Below are 19,615 nucleotides of genomic sequence, written 5' to 3' on the forward strand. Positions count from 1 at the left end.
CTAAAAAATGTAAGCCCTTTTGTTATTGTGAAGAGAATTCAGCTTTTACACTTTTTTTTGGGGGGGGGGGCAGTTGTACTAGGCCAATTACCCCACTCTCAGCTTTTATACTTCTTAAGTTTAACACAGGTATTCCATTTCCATTTGCAATATACAAAATAAAGTTGACACACAATAAATTGCCTAACAAAGGTGACTTTCCCCATACTGAACAGACCGCGGTACGCCGCATATTGTCTTCCTGACGAAACAAAACCCCTGACAATCTGTACCTCGCACTTTGGTTCCTACCCCACTTTTCGAAACTCCGTAACCAAGGAGAGACGTGGAGTATCACTACGGTTACCATATCCATGACAACCTCCGCTGCTGCTATTACGGGCTAATCGTCAAGGAGATGGAGCGGCGTATTATGGGATGGAGACAGAAATAGAAACCCCTGTGATGGAAGGGACTCTGGTATTACATAAGAGGGACTTGAGCAAATGGAACAAAGGGGTACAACGCAGATTATAAGTCACATGTTTGTCAGCATGTAAATGAAGTAAATATGAAGCTTTATAAGGATGTTCACTCTTTTAGTATTCCTTTTTTATTCATAATTTTGTATTCATTATCTCCTCCTTCAGTTGGAAATCATTGTTTGCGGTAAATGAAACACAAAATAGCTCCCATCTCCCTAAATAACACAAACATTTACAGTTATGGCAGGGCAGAACTATTTTAATTTAAAGACATCAAGACAAACCTATTTAGCAATGGTGAAATATTAGAAACCGAATATCTTTAAAAATGAGTGGAGTGGGTTTTTGGAAAATGTTGTGGGGTGTTATGTGTCATTTGATTATCTTATTACAAAGCACTGATGTGCGTTAGTAAACAACAGCATTTCATCTTTCAAATATAATAACAATATGTGTGTAAACCTGGAACCTAAATCTTGATATTCCATACAATCCACTGGATGTGTGGAAGTTTCATACCTGACACTCACAAGCTTATGCACACACACACACACACACACACACACACACACACACACACACACACACACACACACACACACACACACACGTACACAGCTCAAACATGTATTTAAGCCACTGATCCCTCTGTTCACTGCTTCCTGTCTGTCTGTTGTTATAAAGCTAATTGACCACAGCTGTGTTGTGTGTGTGTGTGTGTGTGTTTGTGTGTGTATGACTTTGTACTCAACCTTCTGCGTACACAAACATACCCCATCTGAATGGGGAACAAGGAAATCAAGTCTTTTGCGAGTCTGGTTTTTGAAATCTCCACACATTTTGTGTGTGTGTGTGTCTGAATGCTTCCTGCTGTAACACGCACGTGTTGATCACCAAGGACCAAAAAAGTGCAGCCGTCCTCTTCACAGAGCACAAATTCTCTTCACAGAAGTAATGGACATCTTTTACAAAGTATGTCTCTCTCTGTGTCCTCCTACTGCCTGTCTTGCATCCTCACCAGACCCGGCTGTGCTCACCCTCCACCTCGCTCCTCCTCTTCCGCCTCACTCCTCCTCTTCACTCTCTATCATCTGTACTTTTCTCTCCGTTTGAGGCTAAGTAGGAGAGACGGATGGACAAAAGGTGGACAAGAGAAAGACAGAAGCGTGGAGAAGTAAGCCGTGATGGACTGGACTGTATGCAGAGAAGTGGAGGGGGTGAGAGTCGAGTTAAGAGATGGAGAGAAAGTAGAAGTCGTTACGATGCTGTACATGCTACGGCATCCTATACCCTCCTTTACAGTAGAGAAGGACGGATGAAGGAAGACGGGGGGCGACGACGATGGTCCACTTAGCCTAATGACTAGTGCATGTCATGACGTATATCCTCCACTCTGCTCCATCTATCCTCCAACCACCATCCTCTCTTCTTCTCTGTTTTAGTGTGTCCAGATGACTAAACATAGAGCGAATTAGAAGCTTAAACCATATGAGGGTTTAAACACTCCATTGAGGTCAATGCTAGTGAAATTCCCCAAGACTGTTTTCAGACCACATGACGATTAAATCCAGAGGAAACATTGAAGGAGTCTTGCTGGGTGGGCTAACACAGCCGAGACAGACAGACACAAAGAATGGGAAAGAAAGAAAGACAGGCAGACAAAAAAAATGTGTAGAGTAAAAGTAAAACGAAACAAGAAAAGAGAGAGCAAGCTTGATAGACAGGTGTTATCTGGCCTTGGAGGGATTAGTGTCTACAACCTCACACAGTGACGGACATGAGCAAGCTCTCTCTCACACACACACGCACACAAACAAGCACAGAGCCAACCCACAAAATACATTTGCAAGTATGTGTGCACACCTTTATGCCCTAACACACACACACACACACACACACACACACACACACACACACACACACACACACACAAGCACAGAGCCAACCCACAAAATACATTTGCAAGTATGTGTGCACACCTTTATGCCCTAACACACACACACACACACACACACACACGTGTATACCGAGAAAGAGCTAATTATCATGATTGGAGGTGTTAAAAACACACAAACATCCTGCACAAATAAAGACAAACACATAAACACACCCACCTCGGTGAGCGTAGTGGTAATGAGATAAGATGAGGAGGCAAGAAGTGTTTTAAAGCGGCAGAGTTCTTTGTTTCCGAGATGCTTTTTGTCCTCATTTGAAAGAAAACCAACTCAACATAGTATGACTGGATGACATTTTGCTAACATTATTACACTGACGTCTTTCCTTAATCAAAACAACGCAAATCAATAACTTTGACCATGAGAGCTCAGATTGAATCATTCAAAATGAGTATTTACCCTTCGGCCAAAATAACTGCAAAGAGGGAAAAAAAAGTGTTTCCCCCACAATTATATCAGACTTATCTTTATTTATTTGGGATGACTCACATCTGCTCAGTCAAAATCACTCAAATTCAAATCTTTAATTTCCCGAATAATTCAAACTCCATCTGAACTGAATATCATCATCCAAGCAACTCACAAATATTAACCTTAAACAAAGACGTAGGCTTCCTTTCTTACTTCACAGTAGTGCGATGTGATTTAAAACATTGCACCTTTGTGAAAACAGAGTTGTGATCTGCATAAAGTGTATTGTTCTTTCATTTAAACTCACACATACCGACATACCCCATACAGTGCACCATTGTCACAATAAGTGAAAATCACAACATTACAGACGAAGACAAATATCGGTTGGTACCAAGGGGAGCTCAGCTTTCCCAACCAACACAGTCAGCAACACATACTCTGAAACACCAGTGAACACAAACAAAACTTGGCAAAAAAAGACCACAAACTCGCCAACTAGCCCAACACCTAGTCACCCATTCATCCAACTAAACCATCGACTAATTTATCCTGTCAACGAGTGGGCCGAATCCCATTCAAAGCAAGTGAACCATTAGCTTACTCACAAGATTGGAGTTGGTGGCGTTCGAGTCATCCTCGGGGAAGGGGATGTAGACGGCTAAGGCCACACAGTTAGCGAAGATGGTCATCAGGATGATGATCTCAAACGGCCTGAGAAAGCAGGTTAAGGAATACACAGAATATAGAGTGGAACATAATAGAATACACAGCCTGAAACACAGTAGAAGGACAGGGACACGGTGTTGTAGAGCCAACGTACAGCTGTTGTGTGACATTGTTGTGATACGGGATCATGGTCTTGAGTGTTGCAGTTGGAGGTAGGCCTTGTATTGACTGTACATTTTCTGTTGATGAGCTAAGGTTGCATATTATTTACATCATATCCTGATTGGATGCTTGCACCAGTTCAACAGAACTAAAGTTAACTTGTCTAAGTCGTGTTTTCACTAGTCGACAAACCAGAAAAGCAAGCTGACGCATCAGAAACATTGAAAACTTTTATCAAACGACCGATTTGTTCGACCACGTTGAAGCTGATACAGCTCATTTTACTTGCATCTTGGTCGATGGTGTTTCTGTGAAATCCTGCCTCGAATGAAACTGCATGGGTAATACCAAGTGACAGGATACGAGGGCAGACTAACAGAGAATAGTGGGGGGGGGGGACTTTTGCCAATTGTGAATGTGTTTTTTTTTTAGAAATTAACTTGATAACCCTCAATACAACAGCATATATTTTTCGATGCATTAACTCGCAAGCATTTTCGGATTGGTTGCAACACCCCCACCCCAAATCTGATCAAATGGTACGGCTGAATGTCAGTACGTGAGTTGGTGGGCAGGTTTCATGAGGTGCTTTGCATCTGAAGTACAAAGAGGAACACAGAAAGTGGAGGATGAAAACGGAACAGCGGCGGATAAATCCATTTGGAAACAGTATATTTCATCACACAGGAGAGATATGGGAAGGTCACAAGCTGTATTCCCCACAACATCCAGTGTGACCCACCCTGCCAACGTGCCCTTGAGCAAGGCAGACAACCATTACCTGCTCTATAGGACATGCCTCCTGGTTGTATGTACCCCTCGTGATATTTCTATAGGCACACTGTAAGTGTGTAAGTGCCTCACAGTAGCAAGCAAAGCTACGCGTTCGTAATTACAGTGTGTGAGATAGAGATTAATGACGATTGCTTCTGAGATTGAACGCTCTCAAGAAGCACATCTAAATAGTGACGTGGATACTATTGAGAGAGAATAGTCACCATATTTCTCTTTATGCATGCTCAATAGTCCAGGTAAGAAAATCAAAGGTTGAGTCAGTCCATCTGGATACAACGTTTATTGAGAGATACGTTTCATCACATCTGAGTGACATCTTCAGTGAAGACATCACTTAGATTAATGATGAATAGTCATCTAAATCAATTACTCAAATGGATGCATATTTGTGAATAAATGATTTCCTTTTATTACGTTCTTTGTAAGCTATATAAAAACCAAATATAGCATGTGATGCAATGTGCTTCTCATTTATGGATGATGATAAACACATTTGTCAATACTATTGAAACTCTCACTGAGCTGCCACAGCTTGCAAATGAGGAAATCCTGGTTTGAGTGTGACAGGCACAATAATACCATTTTTTTTCTGAAGGGAGACAGACAAAACATGCAAACAGACAGCTATATATAGTTAAACATGCGCGTGCACACACACACACGTGCGTTGTGCACTGGCATTGTATACAAAAAGAGGTCAAAGCTAGTAAGTTTGCTTCTTCATAAACAATGAAACATGCCGGGTCACTCATCAGACCTCCATGTGTGTGTGTCTGTGTGTGTGTGTCTGTGTGTTTGTGTGTGTGTGTGTGTGTGTGTGTGTGTGTGTGTGTGTGTGTAAGAAGAGAGAGCACATGCCCTAATATGGGTGCGGCTAGGAGCAGGCCTGTCGCGTGGAAGACAGGATGTGAGGGAGAAAGAGAGAGAGAGACACACACACAGAGGGTTTTTATTTGGAATGGTCCTTGAGAGGGGAGTGACCTCATTATTTTTGGCCACAAAGAGAGAGGGGGGGAGAGACGGAGAGAGTGAGAGACACAGAAATAGAGAGAAAGATAAAAAGCAGACAGTCAGTGAGAAAGAGAGAGAGAGAGAGAGATGGTCTGGTTTTCATCAACACAATTACCAACTGCCACTGCTGTCACCTCCCTCTCCCTCTCCCTCATCCTCTACTCTCTCTCTCTCTCTCTCTCTCTCTCTCTCTCTCTCTCTCTCTCTCTCTCTCTGCCTCCTCTTCAGTTCCTTTTCTCCTCTGTCTTTATTTCTTTTCCCCTATCAGTGCTTCCTTCCTTCCTTCCTTCTTATTTTGTGTGATCAATTGTTGTATTGATTTGTTTGTTGCTGGCAGTTAGCATGTAATAACGCACAAACAGCAGTGGGGGGGGGGCAGCTAAACATAAAGTAACTACAAAATGAAACTTTTTTCAATTGATAAAGAAACATTTGCGAATTTTTGACTTCACATCCAACCACCCACCATCCTTCCCGCCTTCTTTTTTATCTGTTTCATAACCGTCTAAACCTCACATCTTGCAGGAAACCTGATTATGATCTCCACCAGATTAGTTTCATTCACGGTTAGTCTGGCCTCAGTTTGTCCAGCCTAGCTCAAGTTACCCCGGGTTAGACTATTTCTTCCCGGATATTCAGACTCGCTCCAGTCTGAAATGACGTTCTCATTCGTAATTTCCTGTATGTACTTTTTTAGTGGGGGTGGGGTTTGAGTTTCCAATCGATCACTTGTGAATCGACGTTGACAAAACATGTCGTTTATGCAAAGACAACTCATCGGCTAAAGGGGGTGGGTGGGTAATAACAACTTCAATAATTTCATTCAGCCTGAAAACCAAAAGTAAAGCTGTTGTGCGAATGGTTTTGAGATGTCAAGAGTAATTCTCGCAAATAGACCTGGTGTCTATTCATCCACACTAAACGTTTCTGAACATTCGTCAGGGTTGAAGAAACTGCAGTTTATTCTAAAGACGGGGCGAGCCAACAAGACTAGGTTAAAACCCAGATATGGTTGGACCGCCACTACATTTATTAAACGTCTGTTTTTTGCGCGACTACTTTTACAAAGCGGCTGTTTTGACATCGGTTCCGGGAACCGGAGGATGATTGAGGAGTCTCAAACCGGTAGTGATGCGCGGGTTGACCCGCAACACGCCCGACCCATAGGCTAGGGCTAGGCTGCGAATTACTAGTCCTCTCCCTCCCTCTCCCTCTCTCTCTCTCTCTCTCTCTCTCTCTCTCTCTCTCTCTCTCTCTCTCTCTCTCTCTGTGAAACACGCACGTACGCCAGCAAACGGCTTTTCTCATCAATTTGCGATTGTGGTTTTGGTCAATGCATGTGTTTTAGAGTGTTGAGGCTTCACCGACGAGTTTTTTCCCTAAGTGGTGGCCATAGCTTTTGTTTACACCGCCAAAACCTTTTTTTTGGGTCAGTAACAGGAGGCTTGTGTGTGTGTGTGTGTGTGTGTGTGTGTGTGTATGAGAGAGAGAGAGAGAGAGAGAGAGAGAGAGAGAGAGAGAGAGAGAGAGAGAGAGAGAGAGAGAGAGAGAGAGAGAGAGAGAGAGAGAGAGAGAGAGAGAGAGAGAGAGAGAGAGAGAGAGAGAGAGAGAGAGGGAAACAGTTCATGTCTTTAATGATGGGTTACTGGTTTTGCTGCTGTTCAACAATAAAGAACACCGTTTGGAACAATTAGTGTGTTTGTTTAGCAGCCTGGACCCAGACACTATTAGGCTGAGCTACGATAGGTTATGCCTTGCAATCAGTGTGTTATGCTGGGCAAACAGCCCACAGACGAAATAGTGCAACACTGCTCACTTTGCTGTAGCCGAGGCTAAATCTGGAGGTTTGTGGGCCGGGTTCAGGTGGTTAAATTAATGCATAGTCTAGTGGGTCAGTCGGTGTGGCTTGGCTCTCATAACGGGTCGTGTGGGTGCGGGTATTAAAAAAAACAAAACCTGACCCACGCATCACTACAAGCCAGGCCAGACTATTTCACCTTTGACCCGTTGATGGGCACTACTCGACGGTCTTTAGACCCGTTTCGGTTGCGTTGCTTGTCACGCATCAGTGCTCCATGGCTTCTCTCAGCCCGTGGACACAAACGTTACTGCCACAATAAGCTGTCGGGCATGGCCTCCTCATGTCCATGAACATTAGTTATGGATATGAATACCCAGCAGCTCTCAGAGTGACTGACGGATGGGACACAATAAATCGCCGCCACCATGTTATGGCTTATTGTGGTGAGGTTGGCGTTCTGTTGGCTCTTGATCATTTCGCGCCACAAACGCCACAGCGAGTGTTGTGTAAACTTTCCATCCCGGGGTGATATTAAGCAAATGTAATGTACCATGGGATCCTGGCTAACATCAAGCAGCTGCGGGGTTTTAAAAAAAAAATCAGTATGTTTTTGCAAGTTTTTAAGGGAAAAGGGGGAAATACTTGTCTTGCTTACTGACAACCATAAAATTTAAAATCATATGTTGTGGTTTTAACGGTCCCAAAGGCAGAAAAGGGATGAAGTTCTCAAGACACACGACAATGTAAAAATGTCTATTGGAGTGGGAAAAAGAAAAATGACTTTTTTCTTTTGGGTGGGTGGGTGGGTGGGGATCCATCCAACTACATACTGCTATATTCTCATGTGTGGTCCAACCAGAAACGAGGCCTGCTCATCATTTGGGGGTCTTGACCCGCAGTTTAAAACACACAACCCTAGAGAGCCCCTGGCTGCCTGTGGCTGCGTTACTTTGTTTATGTTTGGATTAAGGACTGACCCTTTAACATCGTTGACCACATCACCATCCAGCTTAATCAGCCTGGGACCTTAATACATTAAATTTAATCACTCGCCCTGGGAGCTGCGGATCATTAAAAAACATTAAAGTCATGAGGGGACCACCAGAAACGGCTCTGCAACTAATTTTTGGGTTGTGACCCCTGCTTTACAAAAGCTTTTGAGGTCTGCTGCCATCAGTAACACAATAAATCTTCTGTCCATTCAGGCGTTGACAGAAAAACAACAGAGCAGCCATATTGGGCATGTGAATGAGCACGAGCTGTAATCAGTGTTCATAACTACTGACAGCTGCAGCCAATCAAACTGGACAACAACGTGAGGTGAAATATCCCATGGTGCATTACAAGTAAATGCACTTACTATTTACCAAATCACTTGTGAACCACCGGGGTGATTTGTCATAGAGAAGATAATAGTTAGATGCACACCTCGCACAAGCCCCGATATGCCCTTTACCTCTCTCCCTCCCTCCCATTGACCTTTAAATGCATGGGTAATGCTTAAATGCTATAATTACACAACACAAGCGTATATGTGTGTCAGTAAATGTACGTTTTGTTCTGTGTCTGTGTGTGTGTGTGTGTGTGTGTGTGTGTGTGTGCGTGCGTGCAACAGTGCTGTATTCAGTGTGTTCTGTATTCGGTGTGTGAGTGTGATCTCAGACAGGCCCCATTGACCTGTTGAGAGCAGCAGCTGTTGTCATGGTAACAGAGGAGAAAGAGAGGAAGATTTCGGATTTGCTATCTCTAGTGGCAGAGCCACACAGAACACACACACACACATCATACACTTAGCCTACACATGCAGAGACCATACAAAACTAATTTACACATATCTACAGAACTAAAACCTATATGAAGAAAGCAACCCCTGCACATGCATCCACACACACATACACACACATACACACACACACACACACACACACACACACACACACACACACACACACACAAGAAATGGAACAAGTACAGAAAGACTGAAAAGCACACAAAGGAACATGGTTGAGAGACTGACAGGCTCAGAGACAGGCAGACATATAGGTGGAGGCAGACAGAGAAATAGATGTATAGTATGTACACAGACTCCTGTGGACAAGCTTATGGCTTTTTTCCAGTTTTTGAAAGAAATTATTTAACACATTTTCTGCACTTCCAAGTTTTAAAAATCTCGTTTTTCAGCCATAGACTTTTCTCATTCCTGTCTCCATCCTCCCCTTTTCCATCTCTCTCTCCTTCACCTTGAAAATTCAGGTTTCTTTCCCTCTTTTCTCGTCTCTCTCTCTCTCTCTCTCTCTCTTGCTCACTCCTTCTCCCCACAGTGCTGTGTAGATGAATGATGCTGAGAATTGTGGGTAATGATCTGACCACTCATCAGTCACTGGGTAAGATCATTCCAGTGAGCCTGGGGGTTTTGACTCTTTTTTTCTTTTCTATTTTTCTTTTAAGCACCGCAGGAAGTCACAGTCAGAAGCCAACCAGAGGGACCACGTTTGCAACAAGAAAGTTGTTGTGCAATAATCATCATCCACGTGAGATGCTGGGCTTAAAAACCAATACGGTGGTTATTACATTCAATGTGGGAAGAAGCCTCATAAGCACAAGAGTGAAAACTCTACCAACCATGGTCAAAAACGACATTTTTCCAAGATAATGTACTTTTATTCCTCATAGCCTATAGAGACATAACCCCATCTCAACACACATACACACTCACACATCTGTCTTTGCACAATTCCCATGATCCTTCTTTAAGGATAGTTTAGATTTATTGACATAAGGCAGCATGAGTTACTCACTAGTCGTGATATCGATGGGTGAACATTGCCTCGGTCGGCAACTCCCGCGGTCAGACATCTGGCACTAAACAGGGACAACTAATAAAAACATTTTAAGCCGGGCATCCGGGTAACGTACCGTCTATTCTGTTGTCTACCAACACAGGGATTTCTGGTTCGAATCCCTGTGTTACCTCCAGCTTGGTCGGGTGTCCCTACAGACACAATTGGCCGTGTCTGCGGGTGGGAAGCCGGATGTGGGTAGGTGTCCTGGTCGCTGCACTAGCGCCTCCTCTGGTCGATCGGGGCTCCTGTTCGGGGGGGAGGGGGAATAGCGTGATCATCCCATGCGCTATATTCCCCGGTGAAACTCCTCACTGTCATGTGAAAAGAAGCGGCTGGCAACTCCACATGTATCAGAGGAGGCATGTGGTAGTCTGCAGCCCTCCCCGGATCGGCAGAGGGGGTGCAGCAGCAACCGGGATGGCTCGGAGGAGTGGGGCAGTTGGCCGGAGAAAAATGGGGGGGGGGGGCATTTTAAGCCATATCAAAACAAAAAAAAACTGTGAGGGTAAATCATCCACAAACGAAACATCTTTTGCGTGTTTCCGATGCTCGAGTCTCCTCTCAGACCACTTGATATCTTGAACTACTTTTTGTCGTTGCAGAACACTGGTGTATTAAAACGCACTGGAGCCTGTTTGCATCCCATCATGCTACTCATTGTAGCGTGTCTGAGACATTCAAATTACAGTTGACAGTAGTGAAATTTAGAAATGTACACAGAGACAGTGCACTCTTATCAGTTTAGAAAAAGGACAACTTGAACCGCTCTAAGGTGGCATTGACCACATAAGACCGGGTGAAGTCAATCTGTCAGCAAAACTGGCCAATGGAAGCACCTTCGCCTGCATGGCATAACAAAATCCTGCAGTCATGCAGGATTCACGCAGCTGCCGTACTGTTATTTACGACATCACACGCTGGTTAAATACGGTGATGACATGGCTGTTTACAGCTGATAGCCTGGTGATGACAAGTACACAGCATTTCCCAAAATGGCTGCCGCGCGAAACAGCTTCTCTAAAGGAGCTTTGAGTGCCTTCTCTTCAAAACAACTGATAGATGGCTTGATGTGTGTTTCGAGGAGGGAATCAAGCATCTGAAACGCACAAAAAACATTGTTTTGCGAATGGTTAACTTTTTTTTTTTCTCTTTTATTATAATTATGGCTCCAAATGTTTTTATTAGCTGTTAACTGCCCGCTTGCTGGGACTAGATCTTCGACCACGGGATTCGCCGACCAAATTAATGTCCATATATCGATAAGCGCTCCTAGGGAGGAAATCACACCAGCTTATGTCAATAAATCTAAACTATTCTTTTAACACGTCTTCATTCTCTCAACCCTCCTCTTTTTTCATCTCCTCCCTCAGGATTCCCCCTATTCTGTTCTCCTTACCTCCCCTCCTCATTTCATCATTCTGACCCCCCCCTCCGTCCCCTTGTTCCTCTGCTGCTCTCTCACTGTTCTCGCTCTCACACTCCCAGCCCTCCTCCTCATTCCTCTTGTCCTCTTAATTTTCTTGTTTACCTTCCTCGTCCCCCTGTCTGTCTCTTCATTCCCCTGCTGCAGGCGCTTTCATTGCTCTCCTCCTCTTTGCTTCCCTCTGGCCCCGTCCCCCAAGCCCTCATCTCCCCTATAAACGTCTATTACTCTCCCTCTGTCATCTGTACGCCTGCCTCCCCTTTTACACTCCCCCCCTCTTCGATTTGATGCACCCGCTATGAGTTGATGCTCAGACATTGTTTTAAAACGCATAATTTCAACCGTGTCCCCCCACCCCATTCTCACCCTGCATCATCTTCATATGTTTTCATATGTGTTTTTCCCCCTCTCTCTCTCTCTTTCTCCCTCACTCCCCTCGCACCCAATGGGAAAACCAAGTCATTATGTTCAGCAAATTAGAATAAAAAAATAAATCCCCGACTCTGGAGAAGAGGGAGAAGAGGAACAGAGGGATGCCAGAATGGAAGGACAGATAAAGGATAAATTAAGAGTTTAAACACAGAAGAGAGAGACAGAGAGAGAAAGAGAGCGAGAGGGGGTGATAGAGGAAGAAAGATTCGGAGGTGATGGATGGACCAAGGGAGATGGAGGAATAGCGATGGGGAAGCAAAAAGAATGAACGGAGCAGAGGAGAGATAGAGGGAGAATTGTAGAGGAGAAGAGCGGCGAAGCAGTCGGGGGAAACTGGCACAATGTGTTTAATCCTTTTGTGAGGGAGAGGAAGGAAGATGAGAAAAACAACATGAACAAGAGGAGCAAGATGATGAGAGAGAGAAAGAGAGAGAGGTTGGGGAAAAAAAGGAAAAAGGGGAGAAAAATATGTGGGAAGAGAGGGGGGTGAAAGGTGGAGGGGAGGGCGTAGAAGAGAGGAAAGAAGCGTTTCAAACCAGCGCAAATAAAACAGAAAAGAAGAGACCAAAAGAAGGGAGGGAGGTTGGGAGGGAGGAGGATGGTTGGTTGGAGATCTCCCTGTGGGGAAAAATCTGACTCATCCTCCCCTTCATCCATAATCCAGTCCTTCATCCCTCTACACCCCTCTCCTCACCTTTGTCATTCCTCCTATCACTCCCTCTCTGCTCACTTCCTCCATTCATCCCTCTCCTCCTCTGTTTGTATAAATCCTCTTATTTACGGTTTGTTGCTTTTTTCCTTTTCACCGTTCACTGTCTCCTTCACTTCCCTTCAACATGGATCATACTTGATAAGACAGATGGAAAGTATGAGTTCCAATATTAAGATAAAGCCGGGCGTTGATGTTGATATAGTCATGATTTGGGCTCAGTTTACTTTCACGCCACTTGAATATCAGATTGCTGGTCATGATAATGTGCAATGACAGAGCGTTCATTCTTTCATTGTTTCCATTTGTTCGTTGGACTTGTGACAACCACGTCAGCCATTCTCCGTACTTTTCACAATCTTTAAAACCAAAACTAAAAGTGACCCATTTCAAAACTTGGATGTGATTTGAACAGTCTTCCCACTGGATGTTCACATCTGTTAAAGCAAACACTCCATAAGTGACAGGAAGTCAGATATTTCAAATGGCAGCTAGCGACACGATCAAACACCGAGCAAGTCGACAAGGGAAAGTTGAAAAATGTTCAACTTTATGCAAATGTGCTATGACACGTCGGTGCAACGCCTTGAGCCAACCAACAATTAGAGCGCTTGTCTATGAGTCCCACAAGAAATGGTTCACACAACATTGGTTCCTACTCAACTTTTGGTCCAGTTGGAGGAAGAATTGATCGCCCCAGCCGGTGTTTATAATATCTGTCTGCCCAGCTACAGGCTGTGACCTGACACCAAATACAACAGTCCAACCCCATCCTAGTAGCTGAAAAAAAAATCACCTTGAAAAGCATAAAATCAAAACACGTTGAAGTGTAAATACCTAGCTAGCTAGCTGACTGAATAGTTTTGCTTTTAGCATACAAATCTAAGCAACACCAGAATATTACTGCCCAACAAAAGTGACACTTCTTTTTCTAATAACAGCTGTGAATACAGGGTCACGCAGGTTTTAAATACAGGTATCGTTGCAAAAAAACATGTGACTCATACTCTGAGAGGGGAGAGAAAGGACCATGACACCTTCATTTTAAATAGTCTCATTGAAATACTCTCAAAAAAGGCAGAGTAGAATTGTACTTTTTGGAGTATAAATATTGTCGCTGGGACTGTATCCTATACAGGTACAATACAGTCCTTTTGTTGCAAGTCCCTTTTCATATACCCCTACCATTTGTACATTTTACAATAAAGTACAGTTATGTACGCCACATAACTAGAATTATACCTGTGATGGTACATTTGATGGTACATCTTCAGAAAATCTACTTTTGTGTACAAATATGCATTACTCTTGTACCTCTGTTTTAGGGTGTGAACTGACTGTTTGACATGAGGTCATTTGAGACTGGCAAAATAAGAATGGAACAGCTTTGGCTCATTTTAAATGAAGGATACTTCCACTCCACGATGCTGATGCAGGCCCTGCGGATGGGGTTCTTGAGCGTGAGGCAGAGGAGGGCACGAGGTGGCCGTGTGGCCGCCGTCGTGGTCTGTTTCTTGGGCTTGGAGCTGTAGTGCTGCCTCTTCCTCTGCGTGGAGCTGGCCGTGGAGATGGGCCCGCCCCCTCCCGACGCTAGCCCCGCCCCTCCACCTGAAGCTGCATTGCCCATCATTTTGGCCTGCCGTGCGGCGTCGATGGCCGCCTGCCAGGTCAGGGCTGCACCCGGCGTGGGGATGTGCTCTGGGGCCAGGCCGACCACGCCCACCCCATGGTTGATGGCGCCCCCTCCTCCTCCTCCACGGTCTCCACTGCTGTGTTCATTGGTCAGGTTGGGGGGAGGAGGGGGAGGCAGAGGGGGTGGGGGAGAGTAGTCCGAGCCTGGAATGGACAAAAAGAAAGGGAGAAGGAAAGAGAAAAGGGGATTAACAATTGACAGAATTTAGCTGTTGTTGCCAGGTTTAAAATTACTAACAGTGACACATAGTTCAGTGAGGGTGATGCCAATACTTTGTTCAATTTGTGATATCCATTGGTTTTAATGAAGAATGTTAACAAGTTGATTTACAGCCTAATATAGCAGCAGAGAGAGACTTTCCTGTAATCCTCCTAAAAAAACAACATTGTCCTTTTAAACACAGAACTTGGAACAGAACTAAAAGTATTGAAACTTTAGGAAAAAAATCCAAACATTTCCACAAACCAAAGGCGAGTTTCCAAAATGCTCATTTCCCATCCTCTTAGTGCAAGCTGAGGTTTGGCAATGTCAAAATCAATGCATTGTAATTGTATCGTCAACTCATATTGAGTTGGATGGTTGCTTCTGGTACGTCGCCATGTGACATGTCTTAAAATGCCTGGTTCCCAAGTTTAGAGAGAAATATTGTCTTTATTTAGTTTGGGTCCCCACATACTGGTATATTTTAAAGGCGCCTGGTTCCCACGGTGAGTGACTGTTCAGTTTGAGACATGGGCAGAAACACAATCTCCAATCTCAGAGAAATGTCGGAAAAGTCAAGGCCATGCATGCGAGATGGTGATACAGTAGAAACGACAAAAATGGCAAAGCAAGAAAGAAAAAAAAAAGAGAGCAGAGGACCCGAGGAACATTCTTGAGAAACGGGAGACTGAATTACAATAATCTCAGCGAGATTACGCGCTCGTGTCAGCCAGACAAATTGTAAGAATAAGACTTGGTAAGAGTGAGAGAGAGCGGATTATCCCATACTGCATGCTTAGCGAGATTACAGACGGTTATAATATCCTCTCAGCCCCTTTTCCTCTGACATCTCAACAAGGATTCCACAAAAGCACTCGCCCGAGATCAACGGCTCTCAGCTCCGGTCCTCCAGATCTGCCACTACGGCTGCTTTTACTCGCCTGACAGGTGGTTAAAATAAAGTTCACCTGGGGTGTTGCGTATAAAAACTCTCTGATCCTACAGGTGCAATACCTGACAGAGTAGAAAAGGCTCTACTTGTGGGAACTGTGTTATTTTGCCATTTCAGACTGTGTTTGGTTTCACCTTGGGGTCAATACACCTTCATGTTGACATCTGCTGGGCTCAACGTGAAGACAAATGTGGCTGATACTAAACTCCAAAGACACGTGTTGAAAATACAAATGGGAAAAGAGTACTTGGATTTATTGAAACGAAAAACCATTTTGTTCAAAACCGACGGTGGAGTCAGAGAAACCGAGGGACCAACAGAGGAACTTCAGCCGAGATGTGACAAATGTCTAGTTCATAATAATAGTGATCAAATATTCAACATACCAACGTGGTTCAGAAAGAGCGTTGATATTATAGGATGGAATTTGTGTCTATGTTTTCCCGGGTGGCAAAGTCAAAACCGTTTTTGCACCAAATGACGTCCCCCGAGCGTAGTGGTCTATTCTATTGCCTACCAACATAGGGATCGCCGGTTCAAATCCCCGTGTTACCTCCGGCTTGGTCGGGCATCCCTACAGACACAATTAGCCGTGTCTGCGGGTGGGAAGCCGGATGTGGGTATGTGTCCTGGTTGGTGCAGTAGTGCCTCCTCTGGTCGGTCAGGGCGCCTGTTCGGGGGGGAGGGGGAACTGGGGGGCCCCCCATATGCTACGTCCCCCTGGCGAAACTCCTCACTGTCAGGTGAAAAGAAGCGACTGGCGACTCCACATGTATCGGAGGAGGCGTGTGGTAGTCTGCAGCCCTCCCTGGATCGGCAGAAGGAGTGGAGCAATGACTGGGACAGCTCGGAAGAGTGGTGTAATTGGCCGGGTACAACTGGGAGGAAAAGGGGGGGGATCCAAGGGGGAAAAAAATGACATTCCGCGGATCAAATTCACACATCCCTCTGACTTTGAGGCTACATTTGCATACGTCTCCCAGAATCCCAATAAAGGTAATCCAACCTGTGATAACCGAAGACTCGCACAAGACAGACGTGGTGTGAAAACAGGGATACGGAGAGAGTAAACGAAGGGAAGGGAAGGGAAGAATGGGATAGAGCCAGAGGATGATTGGGAGAGATCTACGAGTGAAGGATTTATCCCATACGCTTAGTGAGATTACAGGCAATTATAATATCCTCTTAAATCACATTCCTGTTACGCCTGACTGATAAGGCTCGGCGGTACATGAGCGACGGTGTGAAGTTACTTTAGATCGTGGAAACCGGTGATGGCCCTCTGAATCGCAGTGAATGAAAGGTAAATGGTGAAATGTTAATGATGTGTAGGCTATAGTAGTGAAATTTAGAAATGTATATAGGTTGTAGATCGAAAGAACTAGAAGAATGTACACCCTCGAGGAAGACAGTACAACTTATTGACAAACATATGGCGTTCCATGCGCACACACACACACACCCACACACACTTGCTGTTCACACATGCTGATTGGATGAAATAAGTACAATGGATTATGCATTTTATTTATATAGCACTTTCCTGCACAAGATAAAGTGCATCCCGAAACAAACTGTAAAACAATAAGAACAGCAAAACAGTGAAAAGCAACGTGAAGGGTAAACTTATAAAAGGTTAAAAATAACAGAACAAAGAAATAAAACTGCAACAAAATGTGAAAATGAAAATCGATAGCACAGTACAGACTAAAAACAACGATGAGGAAAATAAGGAAATAACCACTAAGAAAAGGCCTTCAAAAAGAGGTATAAGTTTCCAGCAACTATTCAAAAGAGGACACTGGATTTGCCTGACTGAGGTCCTCTCCTTGTTAGTGATCGACGGCATCTACTTGCCAATTTATACTTCGATTGTATAAGAATTTCCTATAGATGCTCTCTTTTCCTTTTCTGTGCTCTTGGCTCCTGTTTGAGCAACGCTGTGCCGTCTTTCCCTTTCATAAGTTTTTTTTTTATAGATTTCAAGAAGCCTGCCTTTCATCTCCCCAGTGCACCAAACATACAGACAGGCAGACGAGCATGCAAAACCAAAAGTAGCTTTCGTCACGTCGCATTATATTCATGGTCACGTGAGGGGAAGCCTGTTCTCAACCTCAGAGCCCAGTTCTAGGGACAACGGCCAATATTTTAGGACTTCTGGTATGGTTGCTAGGACGTCCGGTGTGGCTGCTAGCTCCACCAGAAGCTATGGGGGGCAGCATGGCTCAGGAGGTAGATCGGGTGTCTAGTAATCAGAAGGTTGCTGGTTTGATCCCCGGCTCCCCCAGAGCGTGTTGAAGTATCCTTGAGCAAGACATGGAACCCTAACTGCTCCTGATGAGCAGGTTGGCGCCTTGCATGGCAGCCTCCACCCTCGGTGTGTGAATGGGTGAATATGAGGCGTACACCGTAAAGTGCTTTGAGTGGTCGCTAGACTAGAAATGTAAATATAAATGCAGTCCATCTACCATTTACCATGCTTGCTTCTGTTTCCTACGAAGACTTCCTCTTCCGTGCGCCCGTCATTGCTGACAGTCGGATTAGCAAATTGTGGCGCAAGAATGGAGTTGAAATTGAGAGACGACGTCCACAACCGGATTGTTTCGCAAGTAGTCGACACGAGTCAAAAGTTTCACCACACAATACACAAACGTTGATACTTTCTGGCATTTTAGGTCCAGAAGACATTTCGGCCAATTCATTCCACCTCTTTCGCTCCCCACACGGGGGTTACCAACACGCAACTAAAGCATGTTCCTGTAGAAATCACCACCTACTCAAACTTGATTGGTCAATACTACTCAGACTAAAACGGAAACGGAACCCAGAATGCTTACAATGCCATAATTTTCTACAATAAAATCTGTTAAACTGAGATGAGCCTGTTCTAAACTAATTTACTTTTGTTAAAACACAACCTGTTTTTAAATATGCTAGCTAGGTGATTAACAAAAGCAGCATGTCGTCTCCAGTTGCATTTAACATCTGAGCATCCTGTGGGCACAGGGACCACGGCCCTGCCCAGAGCTGAGCCCAAAGAGGAAGCCGTGAGGGCGGTCTGACAGGACGCAGAAGCGGGGCAGGTTAAGCTAAATGCTAGCCCATGCAAACCGGCAGTTCCAATAACAACGAGGGTGGTCTGGCGGCGGCCTTGCCTGGCGTTGACTGTGTTTTTGGTGTCGTCGTGGGGAGGTGTGTCGAGGATGTCTGGCAGGGACAGCTGACGTTGGATCGACTGGGAGAGCTTGGTGTGCCACATCCGGTGGGCCCAAGGACCACAGCCCTGCCCGGAGCTGGCCCGAAGAGGAAGCACCAAGGGCGGTCTGACAGGACTCAGAAGCGAGGCAGGCTAAGCTAACTGCTAGCCCATGTAGACCGGCAGTTCCAACGGTCATCCTGACTGGCATTGGTTCTGTTGGACAGTGAATTTTCTTTTGTGGATATGTTGGATGTATGTGTTTTTGTAGTTTGGATATAGTATGTGTTCTTGTAGTTTGGCTATGTGTTTTTGTCTTTGTGTTGCACTGCTGTGCAGTATTTCATTTCATGTACACAAGTGCATGGAATGATATGACAAATAAATGTTCCTGATTCCTGACCTGGTACGTGTTCTTGTTGTTGCTATTGTGTTGTATCTGTTGACACCCTGCAAAGGAGGATGGTTGAGCAAGTCCGTCCTATTGCACTAAAAAAAAAAAAAAAAAAAACAGAAAAAGAAAAAAAGGACCTTTTCCTTTGTCATGGAAGGTGTCCTCTTTTTACAATTCGAAGCGGTAGAGGTAACATGCCATAAACAGCAGGTTGTTTTGCCACAACTGTGATTCCCAGCTGTTGTGAATACTACAACAGTAAGTCACTCTGTGAGTCCCGAGTAAATGGCAAACTTTGGAATGAGTCACGGCATGTTTTGCTACTTTTGGGAATGACGTTTGTGGCTCGTGGGTGGAAATTTCTCGCTGCGGATCTGACGGACCGCTTTGCAGTATATGCCGTGCACATGGACGCGTTGCATTAACTCGCCTTTCCCCTCATCCATCTGGACGAGGTATGCAGATACAGATTGCATCCTAATACCGGATGTAGATGATGGGGTT

The 19,615-nt window shown here is 44.6% G+C and overlaps 1 protein-coding gene across 1 annotated transcript in view; it reads right to left on the reverse strand.

Annotated features, from left to right (window-relative positions):
- Positions 1-19,615, reverse strand: part of cacna1c (calcium channel, voltage-dependent, L type, alpha 1C subunit) — a 286,273-nt gene that overhangs the window by 182,789 nt on the left and 83,869 nt on the right. Inside the window, exons 2-3 of the mRNA XM_056276035.1 lie at positions 14,088-14,511; positions 3,439-3,544 (exon numbers count right to left, since the gene is read on the reverse strand). Of these exons, the coding sequence (XP_056132010.1) occupies positions 3,439-3,544; positions 14,088-14,511 (530 nt within the window). The remainder of the gene's footprint in view (positions 1-3,438; positions 3,545-14,087; positions 14,512-19,615) is intronic.

Source organism: Lampris incognitus, chromosome 3, assembly GCF_029633865.1.
Source record: "Lampris incognitus isolate fLamInc1 chromosome 3, fLamInc1.hap2, whole genome shotgun sequence".
NCBI classification, from domain to species: domain Eukaryota; kingdom Metazoa; phylum Chordata; class Actinopteri; order Lampriformes; family Lampridae; genus Lampris; species Lampris incognitus.